Raw genomic sequence first — 24,873 nt, 5'->3', positions numbered from 1 at the left:
GCTCTTGCCCGGTCATGTCCAAGCTAACTTTCTTGTCGTTCGACAGGACTCCCTAAACAGCAAGAATGGGGAACTCTAGCGAGCATCCTCCCCAATGGGAAACTCTCACCCTTCCCCCGTCATAGAGAAAAATCGCCTAAACCAATCTTTTACACAGGAGAAGCGGGACTCCAGGCGAGCAACCTTGTATCTTGGACGCGGGCAGAAGCTGCACAGATTACCACCAAGACGTAGCACCTCATGCATGAGCAGGAACTCTCTAGCAGTCAGGTCCGAGTAACCTTCACCTGCGGGTCCCAAGACCATGCGCCAAACAACACAACAGTATAGCAAAATCCTCCACGCATTGGGGTGAAGTTGCGATAGAACTAGGAGAAGAAAGTCCAAAATTTCTCTGACCGAGCGGTAGAAAGGAAGTTGCAGTTCGTTGGTAAACATTGAATGGTACAATGCCAACTTTGTGGCAAAAGCCCTCCGATTCGACAGCACCTTGGCGATTCTTTGGAGACTCAAAGTTGGTGGAGTCAGGCACTCCAAAAGAATATCTGAAAGACCTCAAGTCTACGAAAGTGACCAAAAAGGTCCAATGATACCCCTAGAAGAACTGAGACTCATCACGAACCTCAAGAGGATCCATACCCTTAGGAACCCTAGAAGGCCCCTCCGAATGGTTTGAACAAGAACCCCGAGGAGTAAAACGTGAGGTGTTATTGGGGCCCATTGAATGAGGAATGAGAGGAAGAAGGAAAGGGTTTGAAGGCGAACTTAGAAGAACTGAAACCAGAGGAAACAAGCAAGGGTCACAATGGGAGCAAGAGAAATAATAAGAAAGCAAGAAAGCGAAAGCAACCCGCGGCTTAGGTTTAAATAGGCAACTGCAATGATCAGGCTGCCCAAACGAAAGGGTGACATGTGTCATTAGGAACAAAACGAAGGAGTGACAGGTCCCGCGATTTTCGATGCATGAGGGAGCATGGGATCAAGCAGCCCACATGTCAGATGTCATAAGCCGCCAGGCACAAAAAAAGGGGGAGAGAAAGTAAGAAAAGAAGACAAAAATTCCCACATATAGGAATTAGGGGTAGCTGGAAGGGATGTTTGCACCCCTATCGGGTTGGGCCTAACTGGGAGGGATATTTACATCCCTCCCAAGCCAAGCTAGCTTTATCTTGAAGGCCCAGTGTACAATAATACAATCGGCCCATTAATTGCGTAAGGGAGAAGAAGAACTAGGGCCTGAGCAGGAAACTGATTGACGTGAAAAGATAGGATGCCACTGACCATGATACTACCTTGCAAAAGCACGTCGTGACAGAGCCACGTCGCATTTAAGGACCAAATACAGGATATGGATAGAGATCATAAGAAAAACCTCCTATCATTGATAGAGAGCACAAAAGGTGGCCGCACCTACCCATCTACCACTAAAGCGTGGATTGGGAGGCCACACCGCATTAAAGACAACAACGTGGTATCCTGTACAGGATACCAGGTCCTCTAACATGGGATGTAGAGTTCCCTCTCGATAAGCTATATAAAAGCAGGATGCAAAGTTAGAAGAATAATGATAAGGTTACTACTCTACTACTACTTATCTACTACTCTTTTTATATTTAATTTTTTTTTAATTTTTTATTTTACTTAATGATTAAGGAAGTGATTATTAGTAAAGTTATATATTTTTTTAAGTTTTTCTTAGTGATTAAAGATGTTAAAAAAATATTTAAAAAAATTTTAAAATATACATAAATAGTAAATGGGTAATAATAGGATAATAAGGGTATCACTACCCAAGTGTCTCATCATCTCTATGTTGCAGGTAACGGATCCCAATCTCATGAAAACAAAGTGTATAGACTTATATGTCACCCGTGATAATTATATCATCGACATCTCCCGAGGATGTCTTAAAACCCATGACCTTATCCTCCTTTTCGTAAATTTCTAGAAAAATAAATTGACATTCTGTCGTGCACTAAGTTCAGGCATACTTTTTCGAATGACGTTAATTTAAAAGTCCAATTTGGCACGCATCCGGCTTACGTCGGAGAAGACCATCGGCGGACCCACATGTTGGAGACCCAGAGCTTTCAAAAATACCAAAGAAGTGTATTTAATGATCTCCATATGAGAAAAACTCTACAAAAATTAAAAAAAAAAATAAGAAAAACTCTAGATACAACCGACTTGGAGACCCGGTGCGAAACCGGCGCCCACGTGGCAAAATAAAAACGCGTCATTTTGCATAAAACTAAACAAAATGACCCTCCTTTCTCCCCCTCCCTCCCTCTCTTCCGCATACAGAATACCACTTTCCCTCTCTGGTTTCCTTCGATTTCTTTCCCCCCATTATCCATCCCCCCTTCCGCGTATAGAATCCCACTTTCCCCCCGACCCCTTCGATTCCTTCCCCCTTCCCTCAACCCAAAGCAGTCCATCTTCGTCTTCGATAAAGCCGCAGCGACACCCACGAACTCTTGGCATCTTCTTCTTCTCCCTTCGTCTTCGAGAAAGTCGCAGATCAACCCACGAACACATGGCACTTTCATTGCTCTGTCTCACGAAAACAGCCACAAACACGGCCGAACCCACAATGGGTCTCTTCTTGTCGTCGTATCCACGAAGCCACAGAGCCAAACCCACGAATCGACAAAGCCCTTTTTTTCTTCTATGAGCTAAGTTCTTTGAATATATTCTATATATTCCTTTTGCTATTTTTAGATCTTTTTCTCTTTTTATTGGTTGTGTTTTTCTGTTTCTGTTGTTCTGAAGATTTATTTTTGGTTGCTGATTTTCCTGTTCTTTAGATGTGTGTTTGGTTGCTGATTTTTGTGGGTCTTGGTTGTTGATTTCCGTAAATTTTGGTTGATGTTTTCGTGGATTTCGTGGGTTGGGTTGGGAACGACCAAAGCCTTGCTTATTTATGCTCAGGATATTTGTTGAGAGGCGTGCTTATACCACAGCTTTTAGGCTCTGTTTTATATATTTAAGAGTAGGAATGAGAAGTCTAATGGAGTTATCGGATGCCAATCTAGGAAAAAAGAACTGACATATTTGAATTTTTGTTTGGTAAATTGAGAGGAGCTAATTCTTCTGCAACTCTTTTAATGATCAATGGATTTTTTGCTTCATTCTGATTGTATATATAAGAGCTTGTAATTAGGATGACGTTGTTTCGTGCCTTTCTTATCTAGTTTTCTGTATGATGTATGTATATTTGAAAGCAAGTAGTAGAGTAATGGGTTTTATGTATCTAGTTTTCTGTATAATGTATGTATAATCTGGTTTTATTGAAGTAGTAAAGTAATGGGTTTTGCAACTGTATAGTGTTTTACAGAACTTTCAAAGCACTTTCGATGATGATCCTAAGTATTGTGAAGTCATTATAATTGCTATCAATAAACCCCACTAAAGCTTCTAAAAATGGTTATAGACTTTATTAAACTTTTATGTGTGTGCTTAAGTATTGTGAAGTCATTATAATTTATATCAATAAACCCCACTAAGGCTTCTAAAAATGGTTATGGACTTTATTGACGGAATGATTACTTCACCAAATGGACTTCATGCCTTTTAACTCAAAAACCAAAAAAGGTAGATTCTTCATTTGGTTCTATGCCTTTTCAACTCAAGAAATCAGATGACCAATCAAATCATATATGTTGCCATGTGCTAATCATAGATTTTTTAATTTTATTGTTGCCATCTTAGGCTAAGAACCTTGGTAATTGGAGTATGGAGCTGCTATAATCGTTCCAACTAACATTTGCTCACGGATAAGGATGGTATGGTTATTGTCTTGGTGTTAGAGCGCTTTAATTTTTCCATTGTTTTAATTCTCATAGAGTAAGAGATGTCACTTTCATTCTTTTAGGAGCAGTTTCCTTGCTACAATGATGTATATATTTTTTAATTCCAGGAATACACGTCTTCCAAAAACAACCTGCACAGGTCTTCCAACAACAATCCTTGGATACAACTTGGAAGAAATGGTTTTTCAAAGGAGAACTTAATAGGAGAAGTCGGATTCGGGCATGTGTATAAGGGTCAACATAAAGATAGACAACAAAATTCATTGCGGCAAAGGGAATATAAACTAAGAGAGCGAGAGAGAGAAATGCTTAGAAGGTTGAGCTCGAATAAAAGTTGCGAAGGGTTGAGAATAAAAGTGCATGAATATTATTGTATTTGTACTAGGTTGTATCAATTGTAATAGATTTTGCTTCGTTCGAATAAACTATAGGACACGTGTAAATAAGTGGATATTTTCTTTATTTTTCTTCTATGAATCAATTGTAAATGGTACTTCCCCTTGAATTGGGCAAAGCCCGATTAGGTACTTGACCAAACATCTTTTGTATAGGGGAGAGGTACCGTGAAAGCTATGACATTCTTGATCACTTTTGAGCTTATCTATAACATTCTTGATAACATTTTTTTCCCAATCTATTATACACAAGATGATAAGTGGAACAAAAACTACACCCTTTATATAGACTTTTCCCAATCTATTATACACACAGGATGAAAATTGAACACAAATATGCACAAGCTATATAGATTTTTTCCTAAACTCATGCATGCACAAAAACAAATTAGCTGAACTGACATTGAAACATGATTGATTTCATATACAAGTTTTGTATGGTAAATTTTACAAAATATACTCCCAATTCCTGATTTGGACACAAAACCTTGAATCACACATACACCTAGACATAATCCACAACACAGTATACACAACTGGACACAAACAACTACACAATCTACAATATTTATTTACACAAGCTACCAATATTTATGTCCACAAACAACTACATCCTCTGTCTTGACAAAGTCAGGGCAAACACAGTTGATGCAGAAACTTGGATTTTTTTTTGCCAGGATTCTTGTGTAGGCATTCATGGATGCTTTTGAGACTATATAAGTAGATAGAAAAGTTGGCCACCCTTTGGATATTTTGAATGCTCTGAACAGACAAGCAAAAAAGTTCTTTAAAAAATAAACTGATATAAGATAAAAACCATAATGTACAAAAGCCAAATAATCCAAAAGGCTAGTTACTTTTCAGCATTTTCCCACACTTAAAAAAAGAACTATATGAACAATTTGATGGAACCCGCACTTAAAACTGACGCTCAATCAAATCTGTAATCTGAAATTTGAGGCCATTTTGATTAAGATCTCATCACATTTCTTACAAAATGGTATTAACCTCTTTATCTAACATAAAGACAAATGTATTGTCCTACCAAAAGAATTCACTTACATACAGTCACAAGCATAGTATTTACGCCAGAAAAAATTATCTCAATTCTCACCTCATGGTAGTATGCATATCACATCCAAATCATAGTGCTTTTAAAGGAACAAGTTTTCTTGATAATTAAAGACATTTAACCCTGCAAAAAGTCCCAATTAAAACGACTATGTTAATAATTGAAAGACCAGAGAATAAAAAACAAACTCCATTACATAAATTTGAAAACTTGGAAATTACATGACCAGTCCTTGTAGTACTTTTAAAACCAATATCAACACAACTCAGTAGAGTTGGGCAGAACTCAAATATTAACAATTAGAACGGGGCCTCTTCATATCATCCAAGCTAGTATATGCCTATTTTGTTTTGGTTTGGAACAATTATAGACAATTTGTACCATAGCTATACTAATCGGTTTTGTTAGTGGCAGTACTATTAATTTAGTGATCGTTTCACAGGTTCAAAGTTCAGACTAACTTAGTGATATTTTCCAGTTTATAGCCATTTCTGGTAATAACTGAAATCATATCAAAGTAGCTGAAATGAGCCAAATACCCAAAAGGTAAGGAGAAGGGAGATGAAACCTAGAATCATCAATTCTGCAATAATTGCATCAGAAGTCAAATATGAATCCATAATATGTGGTTCCACACAAGCACCGCAAAACAGAAAACATGAGAAATAAAGGGAAAAAAATCGATTAAAGTTCATATGAGTTTCTTGGTTCCATGAGATCAAAGTAACAATGAATTACCCGCTTTAACCTTCTCCAGAGCTTCAAACATAGCGTTCTTCTGCCTTTCTGTAAACCACTGGATTGAAATTTTACAATATAAAATTAGTGTTAATTAAAAGAATGCCAAGTAGAACAACACGAAATTAAACAAACTATTCTTTTAGGTCATTAGGAAGCAGAGCAACTCAGCTTCAACTTCTTTGTGATATTTGATTGTTTTCTTAAACATCTTTTTATTCATGTGTTGTCAAAATTCACGAGTTTTTGTCTTCTACTTTTTCTTTGCTGAGAAAATGGAGTTTGCCTAGAAGCCAGCTAAATCAATAGATAGGAAACGATATACAGAGACGTAAGAAATTTGCTTCTACTCAAATTTCTGGATTTTGAGTTCCTTCATTACTTTGATTTCAGAAGCTTTTGGAAAAAAAGGAACAATTAATATGTAGCAGAGGGAAGTTGCTGACTGGAGATTTGAGGGTAGGTTGGTCGGTGGTATACATCTGACTGGGGTTTTCGGGTAGGCAGGGAATAGTTCCCGGACACGAATTCAGTGCTTGAATTTAAGAATTGGGAAAATTCCGATAAAAAGAAAGAAAATCATTCCGGCATTGGTATAACTTATAAGTTATTAGAGTTGACAGAAAAAACATAAACATAAATTTACAAATGTCTTTAGTTTGGAGCAAACAAGTTAAAGAATACGAGGAAACCCACAAAAGGAGTTAAATACAAGCCATAAAAGCTGATATTAAAACACTTACCGTTCCAAGTTTGTGAATGACCTTTTCCAAGGCATGGAAATGATGATGATGAAAGCAGAGACACCGGCAACAGCCCATGTGGGCGTCTGATCCAGCTCTCTAGTCTGCGAATCACTGCTCTCGGTTGCTGCCATAGCCGTTCCTCCTCTGAGCAGAAGCCATACACATAAGCACTGATGGCACCGAAAAAACATGGTCATTCTTCTTGCTTGAGCTTCAGACACAGAGAGAGGGGGGGTGTCAAGGTGACTAATAAACTAAAACAGGGATGTTTCGGGGTATCATTTTGAAGAAAGACGGTGCCTTTATTGGTTCATCGTCAGAGTCAAAAGCATAAAACAAGGTATGAAAGCGGAGCAACTAGTCATGGTTTCAAATGGAGGTGAAGTACTACTGTTGTCGCTGCCAATTGAAGATACGCGGAGATATTAAACACCAACTAGTCTATCATGGCGTTGGGTGGGATTAAGAGCGGGTTAAACCCAAAGGTCCACGCTTTTTGTTTGGCTAAGGAGGGAGGAGTATTGAAGACCGTCAGAAAGCCAAAGAAAACAAACACGGGCTTCAAATTCGGTCCTACTAAACGACGATGACGACAGATCTGGTTCTCCTACCCACAACGCGCGACGGCATTTTCTCTCTCAGATGCTTGTACTCCTTTCTTCATTTCTTATTTTTCGTCTGTTTTTTCTTTTATCAATAATATATCGGCTGACGTGCATAATACCGCATCAGTCCCAACGGCGAAGATGGATCCAATGCACGACGGCGACCTCTCTGGTTTCGCTCTTTAGTTTCCCTCTCTGGTTTCTTACAGCATCCAATCCAAAACAACTTTTTGGATTCGATTTCCCTTCAACGCACGACGGCACTGCAAGACGCATCCAACGCACGACGGGACCTCTTTCCGTTTCTCCCTCTCTGGTTTCAAACTAACAGCAGCTTTCATTTTTCATTGATCTCCCTCTCTTTATGCTTTTTGATTTTCCCTGCTTTCTTCCACTTTTTTATTTTTATTTTAATATTACACGATGACGTGGCAATCTGGTTCCGCAACGGGTGCTCTATCCGGTTGTATCTAGAAGTATTGAAAAAATAATCCACATTTAGTTCCACCGCCAGGACCACCAGAGTAAAAAATGAAATTCATCTCTTGGCAAGGTTTAAACAAATTCACTCATAAAAATTAAAGAATCAAGAGGTAAATGTATCACTAAATAAAATACCCATATATGTATATTATATAATAGAAAGGTACACATTTCTACGTTTCCCAAAGAAAACAGAAAACAGAAGTTTACATCTGAGGTCCAAGCGGCAGCCTGCTCATAATTTGTTGGTATACCGATGAACCATTGGACAGGTTCAGACCAGGTTCGGACATAGGCTCCACCTTCGGTTCTCCTTTTGGCAACATGAAACCGATTTCACTCGCCTGGCGTTGCTGTGCCAAGTACGGATGAACGGGCATAACAGGAACTTTGGCTTGGGCAGGACCCAGACCAGCCATTGCTAGATTGGAAAGGCCTGGTTGACTCATTCCAAAAGAGAAGCCATGAGAAGGCCCCAGCTGCTGCCTACCAGGAAGGCTGAATGAACCGAGTGAAGCAGGCCTTTCAAACCTAGCCATGCTAGTGTGCACTTGTGATGGCTCAGGCCTGTGAACATGATTTTGAATAGCAGCAGCAGAAGCTTGGGCAGGTACAGCGCTAGAGGAGCCAGAATTGACATGACTACTATTGCGAGCAGCAGGAACATCATGATTGTGCTTTCCCTCATATGTGGTGATCACTGACTTAAGATCATGCGATGCCCTCTCCACATGCTTCCTTACTGTGCAACCTGCACTGGTACACTTATAGTAACTCCTGCATAAACAAGTTCTCCCCCATTTCAATTTTGCGATAAGTGTAATTGAGAGGACAAAGGAGAAGAAAATGTTGTTCACAGTGATTATTGTAGAAACCTTGGATTTGGATTTCCTTTCACAACTTTCTGCCCATACTTGCGCCAACGGTACCCATCATCAAGGATATCTACCTCACTGGTAGTCTGGACCACAACTCTAGGTTCCCGGATGGCTCTAGTGGCTCCACTCATTTCTGTCGCATAGGCTTCAATTTTCCTGGAATATCACACAACATACACACTTTGTCAAGGTGATGTTGTATCTAAAACAAGATATTGTTCACAGAAGGACAGAGGTATGTAGGAACCTTCTCTTTGATTCAGATTCATCTCCTTCGCCATCATAACCTAATGATACACTGCCATGTGTCCCTTGGTCATCTTCATCTTCGTCATTGGAAAAAGTAGATGATGCATCCACCACATCACCTGTTTCAAAGTGAGCGCCATTCTGAGCATGCACAGAGATAGACTGGTTGCAGTACTCTGGGCCCACAGGTGCCGACGATGTCACCTCAAGGTTGTCATGCCTCCAATCAGAAGCCCCGGGAACAGTTCCCTTTTGTGAACTTGCCCAAACCAGATCACCATCAGCATTACTATTCTGTGGCCCAGCTTGTTCAGGGATCTCTAGTTGCATATCCATGAGTGGGTTAGTGGACCCAATTGTTGATCGCCGGTTTGGAGGAGGTTTAGGGTGCGTATGGGCCCCCTTATAGATGATTTCTGTTATGTGGCCCTCATGAGATCGTTCGACCTTCTTCTTCACCTGACAATTAGGATGCGTGCACTTGTAGTAACTTCGCGGATACTCACTTCCTTTGACTTGTTTTTGTCCATATTTTCTCCAGTTATATCCATCCTCTGATGGTGCACCACCACCACCACCTGCAGCCACAGAATCTCCACTGCCTCTTTGATCTCCTTCTTCATCCGGTTGCTCATCAAGTGGCGGAGAAAGTTCGGTTCTGCCACCAACAGCGTCAAAGGCTGTTTGATCTGCCACAATCACATTAGTCCCAATATCCCTTTCAGGAGATGATCGGGAGTTGTCTGCCTGAGAATAGAGGCTGCTTCTATTCTGTGTTTGATTGGTATGTTCTACACTTTGAAAAGAACTCTCTGACTGAACAGACACCTCAATACTTGGAAAGGATTGTTGAGGAAGAGTTTTTGAAGTCATCTGTACAACATAAGTATTACTAACTAGAAAGATGCAGATCAACTACCACCCACAACCCAAGCCATCATTAAATGCAGAGGACTTCAATAATAATATGAAAATAATAACCAACAGGATCACATGCATGAAGAGTGAGTTTGTATTTTAAATTGAAAAAAGTTTATTGTGAAAATGAAATTCAAATACATAAAATTCCTGGAGTATTATTACTTTGCTTGAAGCACCAAAAAAGAATGAGGATGCTGGTTCGGTAATGGGCTTGAAAGCAAACGATGAGGTATTAATATCTTCAAAAGTATTATCTTTACTTCTATCAGGGGCCTCTGAGATCAATGTCAAGCTCCTACTGTCACCATTTGGCACTAACGAGAATTTTCCAGTTGTTGGAGATGGCTGCACCTGCAGTGCGACAGGTTCAGAGACACAATTCAGTACGTGGTAAAAATAAGATTTAAAAAGAATGCTATTCAACTGCAATCTCAATCTGAAGGAAAACTCATTAAGAAAAGCAAAGACATTAAACATACATTCATAGCAAAAATTAAGTTAAATCTAATTGTCCTGTTTCAAAGAATAACAACTTGCCATATAAAACTGTTATAAACCAATTTCCTGATTATCAGAACCTCATTTTTTTTCAATTTTTTTCCCTTTCTGCTAGGAATATTAAGCCCTCAGAATAAATTATCATATAAATCCGGTTTCAACAAGTCAATTACAACAACAATCTTAATCTTAAGAATTAAGTCAATGTTGTTGCTTACATAGTAAGAAAAGAAAAGAAAAGCAAACAAAACAAATGCCTATCACAGCATAGCTGCATTTAAGTGTATTAATAAGCAATCTATTTCTAGCTCACAATTTGCAATATAGCAGTTACCTCTTCATATTTCCATATACCATTGGCAACCAACTAACTTTTTTTTTTTTTTTTTTTTTTTTGGTTAAGGCAACTAAACAGTTGTTTTGAAAAAAAACAAAGAACTTCCAAGATTTTGAAGCTCACCAGCGAATTGGAAAGGAAAACGGGAGAATCTAGCAGCGTAGTAGGACTAAGACCAGGAGGTATCGTCAAGTAAGGAGAGCGAATGTCAGGATTGGATGAGAGGTCAGCTGATCTAATGCATTGTGTATTCAACCTGGGAGCGTTAAATCCAGCTCTTGCTGCCATCCTTTCCATGAGGCCGGCACGTGAGCATGATGATTTATGTTCAGGAAATGAACCTAAATCAGTGAATTTCTCACTAGAAATACCGTCTTTTGTCCCATTGTTTTTAACGTTGGTGTTTGACTCTGAAGATCCCAGAAAGATCTCCTCAGTTCTGTTACTGCTGGGAGGTTCTGAGACTGATCTGGACCCAATATCGTCACCTAACAATGCAGATAAAAAGGTTCTTGGGCTTGGACTAGGAGGCACCCAATCTCCAATTATAACAACATTATCATCCATCCCAGCCATACTAACAAAAATTGAGGTCTGATATTGCACCAAAGATGAAATTCCTCAAAGGTCTGATATTGCACCAAAGATGAAATTCCTGAAAGGTTTAGGATTAATGCAAAACAATTTTAGCTGGATTGTTGTAAAATGACGTAGATTTGTAATATTCAGATTTTTTTACATTAAAAAAATAAGGCAAATGAAAAAAATGGGCTTTATTATAACAAGAAGGATGAACTCTGGTTTAATCATTATATGATATAAAAAACGACCACATTCCAGGAGGTTAAGTACCATTCGAAAAATAAACTAAAAAAAAAAAAAGAAATTTTATTTTCTTTCATAACCGAGTACTATTAGATGAACAATTCTGGATAAAGGCAAATTTTCCATCGCATAAAAAGTTCCATCTTTGTCGTCCACGGAAAAACGTTATATTATTCCATATTTGATTAATTAAAATCCAATGTGCCTCAAAGATCTAACGAGAAAGGTGCAAAATTTCAGGTCATTTGTATTGGTATTTTATAAAGAAGAAAACGGAAGTTTCTAAGGATAGGCAGCGAGAAACCTTAAACCACTGTCAGAAAATGAGATTAAAAAAATACTCCAAAACTTGACTTGGATAGGCACAAAAAGAAAATTAAAGAAAAAAAAATAAAGGAGCTCTGGGAGAGAGAACCAGGAACAAATGATAACCTGACTGCTGATTAGAGTCGGAGCTAAGATGATCGGTGGTTGTATGTTTGCCGAAGGAGACCCAGCAGCCGCAGCACCACCACTACATACTCGACAAGGCAACCTCCTTGACCTGACCAGACGACCAGACACCGACCCGAAACCCCCCCACCCCTCCCCTCTTCAATTATTTTTTTCCTCTTTCTGTGATTATCTCTTTCAATTCAAATGGGAGAAAACGTCTCCCACCTTCCTATCAATTTCCTCACTTTCTTTGTCCCTGTCCCTCTCTCTCCTTCTCTCTGATTTTAGCCCAAATTTGAAAATGATGATGTTTTCTAGAATAATTACAAGAAGATATAGTATTATATATGTATAATTATTATTCTATTAAAAGAAAGGGGAAAAAAACAAAAGAAGAGATGAAACGAGGGGAGGGCGATTGTGTAACATAACTGTTGTGGACAGAAAAATGGATGGAATCTTTCAAAGAACAAAAAGAGAGCGAGCGAGAGAAAAGAGAAAGGGGAAAAGAGAAAGAAGCTCTACACACATTTCTCCACCACCACCTCCGCTTCGCGATTCATATCCACCTCCGCCAATTACACCATCTTTCTTTGGACTGGGCTTCTTTTTGGGCCCATTTTCGCCAATTCTCTCTCACCGCATCGTCCTTTGCGGGTTACGTGGAAAGGATATCACGTTACCAAAGCCTGTGCCTCGATTGACCGTGATGCAGACGATAGCAGCCAAATGCTGAAGTGATTTTCTTTTTTTTTTTAAATGTATCTTGTGCTTTCTAATTTGGAATATATATACATATGTGAGTAACAAACGCTAGGCCTGGGGATGGTGTCTGTCAAAAACTATATGAGAGACCATAGCTGCCTAACACCTGTGGCTGTGCCCTTCAAATGTGAAGGATGTTATAACCAACCGCCTTCTTTTATGCAACTTTGGCGTACCATTTTTTTCGACACGCTCATGCTCCTATTCTTAATATCGTTCTTCACCCAATTTTGGCATCCACAAACCACAAACGTGATAAATTGACCAGAACTATTTGAAACCATGCGGTTTAGTTTACTTGTACACTATATTTAATTTTACGCAACAATAACCAGTTAAAGGCGACCAACGCCCTCATGGTAATTCAGCAATTTATGATAATGTTGGGTTGGGTTGGGTATTATAATTTCGGCACTTTGCGAGGACTTCATTTAGGAGCTAACCGTACACGATCGAGTAGGAAAATGAACGAAGCCAATGAATCACTGGAGCTTGAGGATTGTATTAAGGTGAGGACAGTTTTACATAGTGGATGATCGGAGCTCCCAAAGACGGAATCCCAAGTGCCACCCAAGTGCGAGTGCCACTTCCGAGGCAGAAGAGCAAAGTTATAAAATGAAGGTCTAACCTAAACTAAAATATTAAACTCAAAAAGGACAAATTTGAAATATTTCTTTGCTTTTATTTATTTTGGTAAAGTAAGCAGTTTCTCTGGGGTCGCGTTGGATTGTGGGATCATTTTTGTAAAGAGAATCCAATTCCCTTCTGATCCAACCACGCCACGTGGACCTTCTTTCCAACCTCTTCCTCTGTTCCCTTCTTTCTTTATTGGCTCTCATTGTGAGTTGTTCACATTTTTTTTTTCTTTTTCTGTCTATGAGCTGTCCACTTTCTAATAAAAAACAAAAGAAACAGTTCGTTATATAGTGCTTAATCCGCATATCTCATTTATTCAACCTAAATGACTCAAAGAGCAGTAGTGATCAACTCAACTTACCTAAATTTAAACCAAAATTTAGTTAGGTTGTACAAAAATTTATTATAATAAACTTAATAAATAAAGAGTAATTTTAATTCAAAATTTATTCACTAGCCAAATATGGCCAGCCCCTTAGACTGGCTAAATATTATTTTCACTATAAATAATTATCTTTCTGCTACTTATTGTTAGGGGTGGTAATATATAATACGATCCGTTAATCTAACAAGAACACGACACAATAATAGCAGGTTTAGGTTTAGTCTTAACTAATGCGGATCAAAATGGATTGACTCGTTAAGACATAATTGCTTAACGGATATCGTGTCTTAAAGGGTTGATAACGGATCAACATGTTATGACCCGTTACGATCCGTGATAACGGATCAACATGTTGAGATTTTAATTTTGATATTTTTATTGTTTAGATTTTAATTTTAGACTTGTAGTTAGTTTTATATTTTTTATAGATATTTTGATTTTAATATTTATATAAAATTATGCTAAATTTAATCAGGTCAAACGGGTTAATTTCGAGTATGTTCAACCCATATACATAAACGGGTCGGGTCGGGTCGGGTCGGGTTAACCTATTCCATAGTATTCACTAACGGGTCAAAATGGATTGTACCATGCCAACTCGTTATGTTAATGTGTCGTGTTAGGATTTGAGATTTTAACACAATAAGCTTAACAGATTGTCTTCGGGTTGATATATATAGTATAATATACATATCTTGACACGACATGAATACGACTTATTAAGACGATTTGACACTCTTACGTGTTGTTCCTCCCGTACAAAAATATTGCAAAAAATATATATTCATTGTGAATATATGATCATTGAAAAATATGATCATTGAAAAAATATATCAGTTGAAAGAATATGACCATTATAAAAAAAAATCGTTAGAAAATTATATCCGTTAGGAATAATATGAACGTTAGAAAGTTTATGTGTACTTTTTTAATAACAAATAAATATTCAAATTACAATTAAAATTAAAGTAAATGAAAATGTCAAAATTAATATTTTAATAAAATAGAGATAGATTTGAAGAGTCTGTTATTTAGTATTGTTGAAAAGTGACTAACTAAATTTATAAAAGTGAATTCTCTAGTCAAACTTGGTTGAGTCTACTACTAATGCTAAGGTTGTATTTAGTTATCGAAGCAAAATCAATTCATATTAATTCATTTCAAATCAATCATTAATGGACACACTACTTTTTCAACTTCTTATAAAAAAATTAAACTCATCTTAACTTACTTCAAATATTTCAACTTAAAAAATTAAATTCATCTCAATCTAAAAAAATTAAATTCATCTCAATGAGACTCACAAAATATTACTATTTATAACTCAATTTATTTCAATATCCAAACGTAACCTAAGAATCTAAATATAAAACAATTTAAAATATCATGTTAATAAATATTTACTAAATCAAAATTTTAAAAGTTTATAATATTTCATTTTTTTTTTCAGTAATTTTGAGATGTTGCCTCTTAATAAATAAACTCATTGAACTTCGTATTAATATCATTATTCTTTAAACAAGCTCGTTATCTGCCCGCCACTTGGTGATCAAGATTAGGCTGACGTTCGTAGAGAGCCACCTAGTGACCTAAAGGACTTGCCGACAGCAGCCACCACCCCTTGGACAGTTTGATTCGGCTTGAGTTGCTACCATAGATGACCCTTCTGCTTTTTGTTTTTTTGTTTGTAAATAATTTTATTTCATTTTAAAGAATTTAGAGTTATTTGATAGAATCTATTACTTACTAACTAATTTACTAATTTATTTTTATTTTAAAGTTTTTAAACTCTTTTTACACATGCCATGCACGTTGGCATGTCTAACGATTTAGCCATGGTTTAGATACTTAGAACCTGTTAGGAGTTGTGATTAGTCCTAAAAAGTGTTTAAATAATCTTAAAAGCTCTTTAATAGAAGAGCTCAAATAAGATAAAATTATGTTTGATGATTTTCCTCAAACGTGCTTTTTTAAATAATACAGAACGTAATTCGAATTTTAAAAAAATATCAATGAACAAAAATATCCATACAATTTTAAGATAATTATAGCTTTCAAATTTTCAAGGATAAAATCATAATCTTTAAAAATTCAAATAATCGTCATTTTTATCTTAGAAAACACTTTTTTAATTTGTTTCCAAACAAACGTAACATGTTTGAAAATACTTTAAATATATAGTTACCAAACAGTAAATAACTTCTTAATAGTATAACTTATTACTTTAGTTATAAGTTATAAGGTATAAGTCCTAAAGCTATAAATTATATTTCACACCGCAATCTCAAACATGCACTTAGAATATTTCAGTATATCTGTGAGTTAATAGTAGTGAAATAGTTCGAATTAAAATATTTTATTAGATTTTGGAACATAAAAAAGAAAAAGTTGAATAAAAATATAAAGTTAAAAGAATTGTTTGAATATAATTTTTTAATATTATTCTTAATTTGAAATTTAAAAAAATTACGTTGTTTTTTATATTTTATTTGAAAGTTTGAGAGAGTTGTAATAATTATATGAAAAATTTTAAAAAATTGAAATTAAAAAGAACACCAAACATTCTCAAAATTTCTCATAACTTCATTCTTATATATCACTTAAACGTAAAATATATATTTATTTTAAAATTTTCATCTAATTATTATCTAATTATTTTTTAAACTTGCAAATCGATAAAACTTTTATAAATTTCAATACAATTTTAATAGTCTTTGAAACAAAAATTATATTCAAATAACTTTTGAACTTTATATATTCATTTTCACAAACTTTAATATAATATTTATATTAAAAATTATATTTATTCAATTTTTACTCTCTCATTTATCAAGTCTACTCAAATTATTTTATTATTATTTACAAAATTTTAAGATATTAATCCAAACATCCCGTTAAATCTACCATTAAAATGAAAGTATTCTGATTGGGAGCAAACTATCCATAGTGGATGTCCAACCAAATTCCATATTTTTCGCTCTTTTTTATTACCAATAATAGCTTTCAATGATGAAAAAGAAAGACGGGAAAAAAATCTCATTGACTCTATCTCCTTACTTCCTATAGACTCTTCTTGAATGGACATTACTCCTTTGTCTCTCTTGGAGGACGGGGAACAGAGCCTTCCTATTGCCTATTGGGTGATTGGGCTATTTTATTTCTTCTTTATTTTGGGGGAGATAAGGCAACTCTAACTACTTTTCATAGAGTCCAATTGTGTGAGTGCAGAGTGTATTGTCGTACCTGGCCATTTCTTTAGTAATTGTAATTTGTACGAATTAAAAATTAGAGAAACACTGTTACGTCGTCTCATTCTTACTGTTCCATTTGATTGTTTGATAAATTTGTTTTTTTACTTAATAATTAAAGAAATAATTTTAAATATATTGACGTATTTTTTATTTTTTTAAAAATATTTAAATGTATTAAAAAAATATAAAAAAAATGTTAAATGATACGCACAACAGTAAGAATGGGACGGTATAGTAGCCTCACTCTAAAAATTAATGTTGCACCAATAATTTTTTATATAATTATATTTTAAAATAATGATATTTATGTAATGTAATATTAATTTTATAAATTTTTTTGTAAAAATATTTTTCATTTAAAATATAATTATATAAAATATTATAAAAGCAATTATGTATTTATCATTTTCCTTAAAATAACTACTGGTATTTTTTTATCAAAAAATAACTGTTGGTATGATCCAGTACTTTGTTGCTTTCCAACTTTGTCATAGGGGTATTTAAAGAGATCCACCATCAATTAATATATAGGCAAATCCAAATGAAGCATTCATTAATAAACATATCTAAAGGAGTTATAACAACAAGAAAAACCGTTAATACTTCATATCCCAAGAATATATGTTAAATATGTGAACATAGACAATTAGAACTACAAGAATGTGCCTGTTATATGTCAAATTATATTTATAAAGAATCTGCGCAAAACTGTCTTTTTGTAACTTATACTTAATATTTACTCTGATAGATATGCTAAGTTTTACTAGGCTCAAAAAATTAAGCCCCAATGTTATGAACAAAATACAGTAGCCAACATAAAACAATTGATTAAACTAGGGGAAAGTCGTCTTGTTTACCATCATTGCCAAGGGCAAAGAATTGCTATAATTAAGTTATAAACCACTTAAAAAAAAAAAAAACCAAATGTGTGCAACAGTGGTTACCAACTACATTAGGCCTTGTTTGGATTGATAGAGTTTCTCAACTCATCTTATTTCATATCATCTAATCATTACATTTTTTTTAATTTACACACAAAATATAATAAACAATTCAATTTTTTTTAAATTTTAAAATAAAAATAATATTTTATTCGACTTTTATATCATCATATTCATTTTCATTGCACCCCACTTCAACTCACTGTCCAAATCATTCCAAAAAGTCCTTAACAATGATGAATTAAGCTAAAACCTATGGAGTCCAAGCAGTTTGGCTTTTCATTAGCAACCATCACAGGTACTCCAGTACGTCAATGACCATAAAGGCAACCCTCACCCACTTGGAATGAACTGACGCTTCTGGTAAAGTGGTACACAAACAGCAATGCTTATAGTTCATATTTTGTTGGAGAAATTTTCTGGATCAGGGATTCAAGATGGGCTCTAGAGGATCAGGCTCTGCTGCAATTGCCCCCTAAGTCCCCAATGTGCTTTTCGGTGAATCCCCAAAAATAGAAAAGAAAAGTTACTGGAGAAGATAGTCCAGACTCCATAAAGTTCGACTAACATTTTAACCCGAGATCCATGAACTAGGAAAAGAAATTCAACAACCAAAAAGAATATCTGTATCTTTTTTTTTTTTTTTTTTTTTTTTTTTGAAATAAGGACTGCTTTCATTCATAACTCAATTAGAGAAGGTGGTGAATTCGAGGATAGTCCTCTACAAGAAGGTTCTCCTCAGAGAGACTCAAGGCCTTCTTTGCTAAGCAGTGTGCCACTACATTGATATTCCTTGGGATATGACATACAGACCAGCTTTGAAGACAGGCTAAAATTTTCTTAATATCTCTAACTAGCAGACCCACCGAACTCCAGTTGCCCTCCACTCCTTAGATGGCCTGGACCACACTCAGAGAGTCACCTTCTAGCACGATGTTGGGGAGCTTCAATTCAGTGCATAGGATTACAGCTTTCAAAGCTGCGAAGGCTTCACCTAGGAGGGGATCAGGAAACAGATCACGGGAAGATATCAAGGTAGCAGCTACTTTGCCATTCCAGTCTTTGATTACCACGCCAATGCCCACTTTACACCTGACGTTGTTAATGGCAGCATCCTAGTTGACCTTGTAGTAATTAGGAGGGGGCACACACCACTGCACTGAAGCCGGCATAGGGGGGCTTTTTGTTTTTGCTTACCACAGCACATGTCGATATCAAAGAGACTCATAGAGACTAGGATATTCACTTGCTGGGGAGGGGTGAATTTGGATTCGAAAACCCAAGTGTTCCTTTGATGCCAGATGTGTTTTGCTGTCATGGCAATCTCAGAGAGTTCCTCTTCAGACAGGAAGGAGAAGAGGTGGTCTAAAATTTCCTTAAAAGGGGCATCAATAATGCTGCACTTCTGAATTCTCCTCGAGCTTAGGCTCCACACAGCTTGGGCAGACTTGCACCACCACAGGGCATGAGCAACAGTTTCAGGGTGGCATAAGCAGATAGGACATATGGGAGATTTCACCACTTTCCTCTTTTGGAGATTGAGTTTTGTGGGAAGAATTTCCTTGGCTGCTCTCCAAAAGAATATCTATATCTACACCTAGAGTTTTTAGTTTTGCTCTCATGAAATCACATCATCAACTATCTATTATATTCTTAAATAACATTTAGTGTCAGAAAATATATATCCAATCAAACAAAAATAAAAAATAAAAATGATATATCCAATCAAATTACTAATTTTATTTTAAGTCATGTACGGTATAATTTTTAAAATGTGAAGTCCTGTGTTTGGCTGTTGAGACCGTCTCAAACTACTTCATTATTATTCACAAATAGTTCACTACTATTTGGAAACTATTTATTATTATTCATAAACTATTTCAATACTATTTACAGATGATTAGAGATATTCTTAACATCCAAACGTATTTAGAACGCCTCATCTCAACTATCATCTACCAATCACTAAGTTAGATTTATAAATTAAAAATATTACGTCTTATTATGTTCCTAATCTTATTTAACAATAAAATTACTAAATGAAAATGTAGTATTTTAATTACGTTACTAAAATTCATTTAAAATCAGCAATGTTTTAGTTCTTTTAATGCTTGTTTTTTTGTTTTCTCAACTTATGTCCTCTTAATTTGACATATAATTTGACATATTATATGAATAACTTATGATCCTTCTATTCACTCCATTAAAGTTCGTGAAGAATGAAGATTAAGGCCGTGTTTGGAAGCTTAGACCATTTTTTACTATTTTACTACTATTTACTATTTTTTTTATAGGTAAACTTTTATATTATATTAATATGAATAGGGAAAGTCTGAGTATACAAGTAGTATACAAGAGATTACACCTAGATAGGGAGAATAAATAGAAATAAGAAAAACATGAAAATCGAGACCATTGAAATCTACAGCTTTGGCCCAAAGAAAGAGAGTTCTAATAAATAGTAATCTAATCTCCTCCAAAGAGCGCTCCTTGTCTTTGAACGTCCGGTCGTTATGTTCCTGCTAAATACACCATAAAATACAAATATGGATCATCTTTCACACAACTGCAATTTGTGGAATACCATTGAGGTTCGTCCAACAAGCCAGAAGTTCGACTACTGTAGCCGGCATAACCCAGTCTATCTCTACCCGTTGGAATACATTGGCCCATAATGCTCTAGTGATCTCACAGTGTAGTAGAAGATGGTTCACAGTCTCACCACTTGGCTTACACATACAACACCATCCGACCACTATCATCTCGCGCTTTTGTAAGTTATTCATCATTCAAATCTTTTCCAGAAATGTTGTCCATGCAAAAAATGCCGCCCTAGGAGGTGCTTTATTTATCCAAATTCTTCTCCATGGAAAAGATTGCTATGTGATTGTGTGATGGCCTTATAGAAAGAGCGAATTGAAAAAATACCTTTTCTATTAGATAACCACCACAAATTATCAACTCCTTGATTGCTTGGTCTTATAGAGTATAAGAGTTTGAAGAATTATACAAAATTGTTGACTTTCCAATCTTATGCCGCCCTAGTAAAGCTCACATTCCACTATAGTAAATCCTCTCCATCTCTATAAGGTCCACCACTAAAACTTCTTTCCCATGTGCAAGTATGACTACTGTGGGGAATGAGTCCCTAAGAGCTCAATCTCCACACCATATATCGTGCTAGAATTTAATTCTTTAGCCTTCTCCCATCACAATTATAGTATGCCAGACAAAAGCTCCCATTCCTCGTCTAATGTGCTTCCATAGACCCACGCCATAAGCCCTGCTTACTTCCTTAGCACCCCCCCCCCCAAACAAAGATCCATACTTGTAATCAATCACCAACTTCCATAAAGCTTCATGTTTCATATTATAATGCCAAAGCCATTTTCCAAGTAAAGCCTAGTTGAACACCCTCAAGTTTCTGATTCAAAAACCACCAGAAGAGATTGGGGAGCATATCTTGTCCCACTTGACCAGATAGAATTTAAATTCATACCCAAGTCCGCTCCAAAGAAAATCACGATGCAATTTCTCAATACCTGTTTCCACACTCGTAGGGATTGGGAACAAGGATAAAAAAAATAGGTAGGTAGGTTGGAAGAGTGTTTTTTATTAGTATAATCTTACCACCTTTCGACAAATATAACCACTTCCAACCTATCAATTTTTGTTCAATTTTCTCAATTACTGTATCCCAAATAGTTTGAGCCCTGGAGGCGTCCCCCAGAGGAAGGCCAAGATAATTCATAGGAAAAAAGAGACCTCACAACCAAGAGTGTTAGCCAACATCCGAATGTTACGAACATTACAACTGGAACCAACTCCGACTTGGATAAATTTACTTTTAACACGGAGACAACCTTAAAGCAAGGTAGAAATGCCCTTAAAGCCTAAATCTAGCTTAATTCGGCCTCACAAAAGATAAAGGTATCGTCTGCAAACAACAAATTGGAAATGTGAATAGTGCTTCAATGTATATCCCCAATCGAGAAACCCATTACAAACCCATTATCAACCATCGCTAATATCATTCTGCTACATGCCTCCATGACTATGATAAAGAAAAATGGGGATAGAAGATCCCCATGCCTCAGGCCTCGAGGGCTGTTAAAAAAACCCACTGGGCAACTGATGGAGTGAAAATAATGTATTAAATAAGCATAAAGTTGAGGAATTTTAGATTAAAAATATATGCTACAAGCTTATTTATACCTTAAAAGAAAAGTGAGAATAGTTGATGCATGACTAAAAGGAAAACAATGCTTTTATTCAATTATTCACACTTACTTAAAGGGACACTGCCACACATCTCACAAAACTATTCTAAGTATTTCGACTAACCCTCTTCTCTCTCGTTTTCTGTTTTTCCTTCTTCATCCCTCATAGCCCTAGCCTCCAGTGATGCACCGCATGGAACAGAAAAGGATAACCAACCTACACATGGACTATTTGAGAGAGGGAGTAGAGGAGAGGCACGGTGGTGAGGATAAGAAGGGGGAGCAAGAGGATTCGAAAAGCTAGAAAAATCAAAGAAAGGGTTTTTGGAACAGAGTGGATTTTAGAGATTCTATTCTGTTTATTTCACTTTTTCAATCCAAGTTTGTTATATTTTGAATTTTGCTTTATCGATTTTAAAAATACTATGTGTGAGTAATTTCCTAAATCTAGGATCGAGAATCTTTTGAATGAGTTATGTTTCCTAGGGTTTGTGATTTCCATCGCGTTTAGTAAGTTGTATCTAGAGAATTTCTACCATCTATTACATGATGTTGTTTTTAGGGTTTACTTACCAACCCTTGGCTCATCGTCGACTGAAGGGCACAGTGGATTCTTGGGTTGTGTAAGGTCCTGGTCTTTGTTAGCACAGTTAACGTCAGTTTGGTATTAATTTGATGGAGGATATTTGATGACTTGCATAATTTAGTATATTTTATCACTTCTTATCTTTAAACTTTAGTATAATCTTATTTATTTTTGTCATTTTTGGGCTTCATTATTGTCATTAAATTTTATTTCAGATTTGAAGAAAATGAAGATCCAAATTTTAGAAGCCTATCGTCTAGGAACTCTCTCATTTAAATGAAGATGTTATTTGAATATAGGAGTTGCTGAATAGACTTGGCATGCAATAGGGTGAAGGAAGCAGGCTTTTTGGCTTGGACGCCAGAAGGATCATATATGTAGAAATGGGTAGAAGTTTTAGCTTTAGCTGGACCCTTGGACGTGGACATAAGCTATAGTTGACTAGGACACATGGTCTCGGTTGGAATGAAAATACGGGCCCCTATTTTCATTTGGAATGAAAACATCGATGCGAGCATGCATGGGATTTTTGGGCTCTTGGATATACACAAACAAGTGGTTTGACTTGGCTTTAGATGCGGCATGCGTGGGATACGAGCCTTCTTTTGGACGAACAGCTAGGCATGAAATGGATTGAACAGGACAGCTAATTTTGGATTTTTTTTCTTTCCGGTTTTGGCACGCAAACGCAAGGGGGATCATACACGCACAAACCAAAAGGGGGCAATTTTCAGTCTTTCGTTTTTGCTTTTGCACGCACAAACGGAAAGGGATTTTCTTTTTCGTCTATGACGCTGCGACTGAGATACTACGGACTGCAAGGAGCATTTTTGCAGTGTTCATTTCCTTCCATTCTTCTTAGAAAAATTATGATGAATTAATTTATGTTAAATTTAATTTTTAGCATGAACTAAATTTTCTTTATTCTAGGAAAACGATGTAATATAGTTCCGAACTATGCTTGCTTTTCTATGCTAATTTGAAGTAATTATCTTCTATTTTGTCTGATTTATTCTGAGTTTATTGCTTCTAATTGACTGGCCATTAATTGGATGATTTTGATTTTGTGATTTGCTATCGAAAGAGGGAATTATAGGATAGATCTTGGATATTTCAGTATTGGTAAATATAGAGATCGAAAGACTTGTATGAACCTATGTAGTATTAAAATCGTTGGTCTTAATGCTTTCTTATTTTATTAATTTGCATACTTTTTGTGTAAAATGATGAACAAGAATATTTCCAATTGACTATCGAAAGAGGTTTTTGGATGAATTGGATATTTGCTAACAAACAGAGAGAATTAAATTCAATTAGTTAGATGAGTGAAGCATAGTGAGGGATTATGTGAAATTGATTTCCTAGAAGTTTTCTTTCCCATTAATTTAATCTTCGAACAACATCTTTTTTTTCCTTTGAGTATTTCCTTTGAATTGATTTTATTTTAAATTGCAATTACAAAAATCTTAGTGACTTTTTTAAATAAAGTTGAGATTAGTATAATTTTAATATTTGTCAAAAGTAAGTTACCAATCTCTGAGGATGATATGCTTATCATCACTTTACTATAAAACTACGATATTGTGCACTTGCAGTTTTGCACCTATCAAGTTTTTGGCACCGTTGCTGGGAATTGATTTCTTCTTATTTTTGCCAATATTGATACAAAGTAATTTTGGTTTTAGTTTAAAATTTTATTTTATTTTATTTTATTTTCTCTCCAGGTGTGTTTTTGACATTAGATGCGCCGTACTAGAACTCGTGACATTACTCCTTTTGATCCAGAGATTGAAAGAACTCTTAGATCACAAAGAAAGAAGAAAGTACTAGTCATGGCTGACAGACAACATGATGTATAGCCACGCACCTTGAAGGATTATGTACGGCTAGTTATGAATGACAACTACTCGAGTATAAGATGCCAGACCATTAATGCCAACAACTTTGAGCTCAAACCAGCTTTGATCAGCATGGTGCAACAAGCCCACTATAGCAGATCGCCACTTGATGATCCCAATATTCATTTGACGATGTTCTTGGAGATTTGTGACACTGTAAAGATCAATGGTGTTACTGAAGACACCATTAGACTGAG

The 24,873-nt window shown here is 35.9% G+C and overlaps 3 protein-coding genes across 4 annotated transcripts in view; 1 reads left to right on the top strand and 2 right to left on the bottom strand.

The window, feature by feature from the left end:
• Positions 1-5,828: 5,828 nt before the first annotated feature.
• On the bottom strand, positions 5,829-7,249 carry LOC121235297 (MLO-like protein 8). Its single transcript, XM_041131633.1, has 2 exons — positions 6,761-7,249; positions 5,829-6,075 (listed from the first exon to the last, which is right to left on the bottom strand). Exons 1-2 carry the CDS (start codon positions 6,958-6,960, stop codon positions 5,964-5,966), a joined length of 312 nt encoding a protein of 103 aa, XP_040987567.1. The 5' UTR covers positions 6,961-7,249; the 3' UTR covers positions 5,829-5,963.
• Positions 7,250-7,968: 719 nt separating this feature from the next.
• On the bottom strand, positions 7,969-12,556 carry LOC121234594 (probable WRKY transcription factor 2). 2 transcript variants are annotated; one of them, XM_041130590.1, is made up of 6 exons: positions 11,992-12,556; positions 10,858-11,389; positions 10,062-10,250; positions 8,977-9,851; positions 8,727-8,885; positions 7,969-8,643 (listed from the first exon to the last, which is right to left on the bottom strand). In XM_041130590.1, the coding sequence occupies exons 2-6, from the start codon at positions 11,308-11,310 to the stop codon at positions 8,058-8,060; spliced, it is 2,262 nt and encodes a 753-aa protein (XP_040986524.1). In that variant the 5' UTR covers positions 11,311-11,389; positions 11,992-12,556; the 3' UTR covers positions 7,969-8,057. The 2 variants fall into 2 exon arrangements, with proteins under 2 accessions (XP_040986524.1, XP_040986525.1); XM_041130591.1 differs by having other exon boundaries at positions 7,969-8,628; positions 11,992-12,554.
• Positions 12,557-24,670: 12,114 nt separating this feature from the next.
• LOC121235614 overlaps positions 24,671-24,873 on the top strand; it is a 779-nt gene continuing 576 nt past the window's right edge. The window contains exon 1 of the mRNA XM_041131949.1: positions 24,671-24,873. This exon is cut by the window's right edge and continues 35 nt beyond it. Coding sequence (XP_040987883.1) covers positions 24,671-24,873 — 203 coding nt within the window.

This window comes from Juglans microcarpa x Juglans regia, chromosome 6D, assembly GCF_004785595.1.
Source record: "Juglans microcarpa x Juglans regia isolate MS1-56 chromosome 6D, Jm3101_v1.0, whole genome shotgun sequence".
Classification (NCBI taxonomy): domain Eukaryota; kingdom Viridiplantae; phylum Streptophyta; class Magnoliopsida; order Fagales; family Juglandaceae; genus Juglans; species Juglans microcarpa x Juglans regia.
Note: the sequence above shows the minus strand (reverse complement) of the source record. Positions and strands in the feature narration are given on the sequence as shown.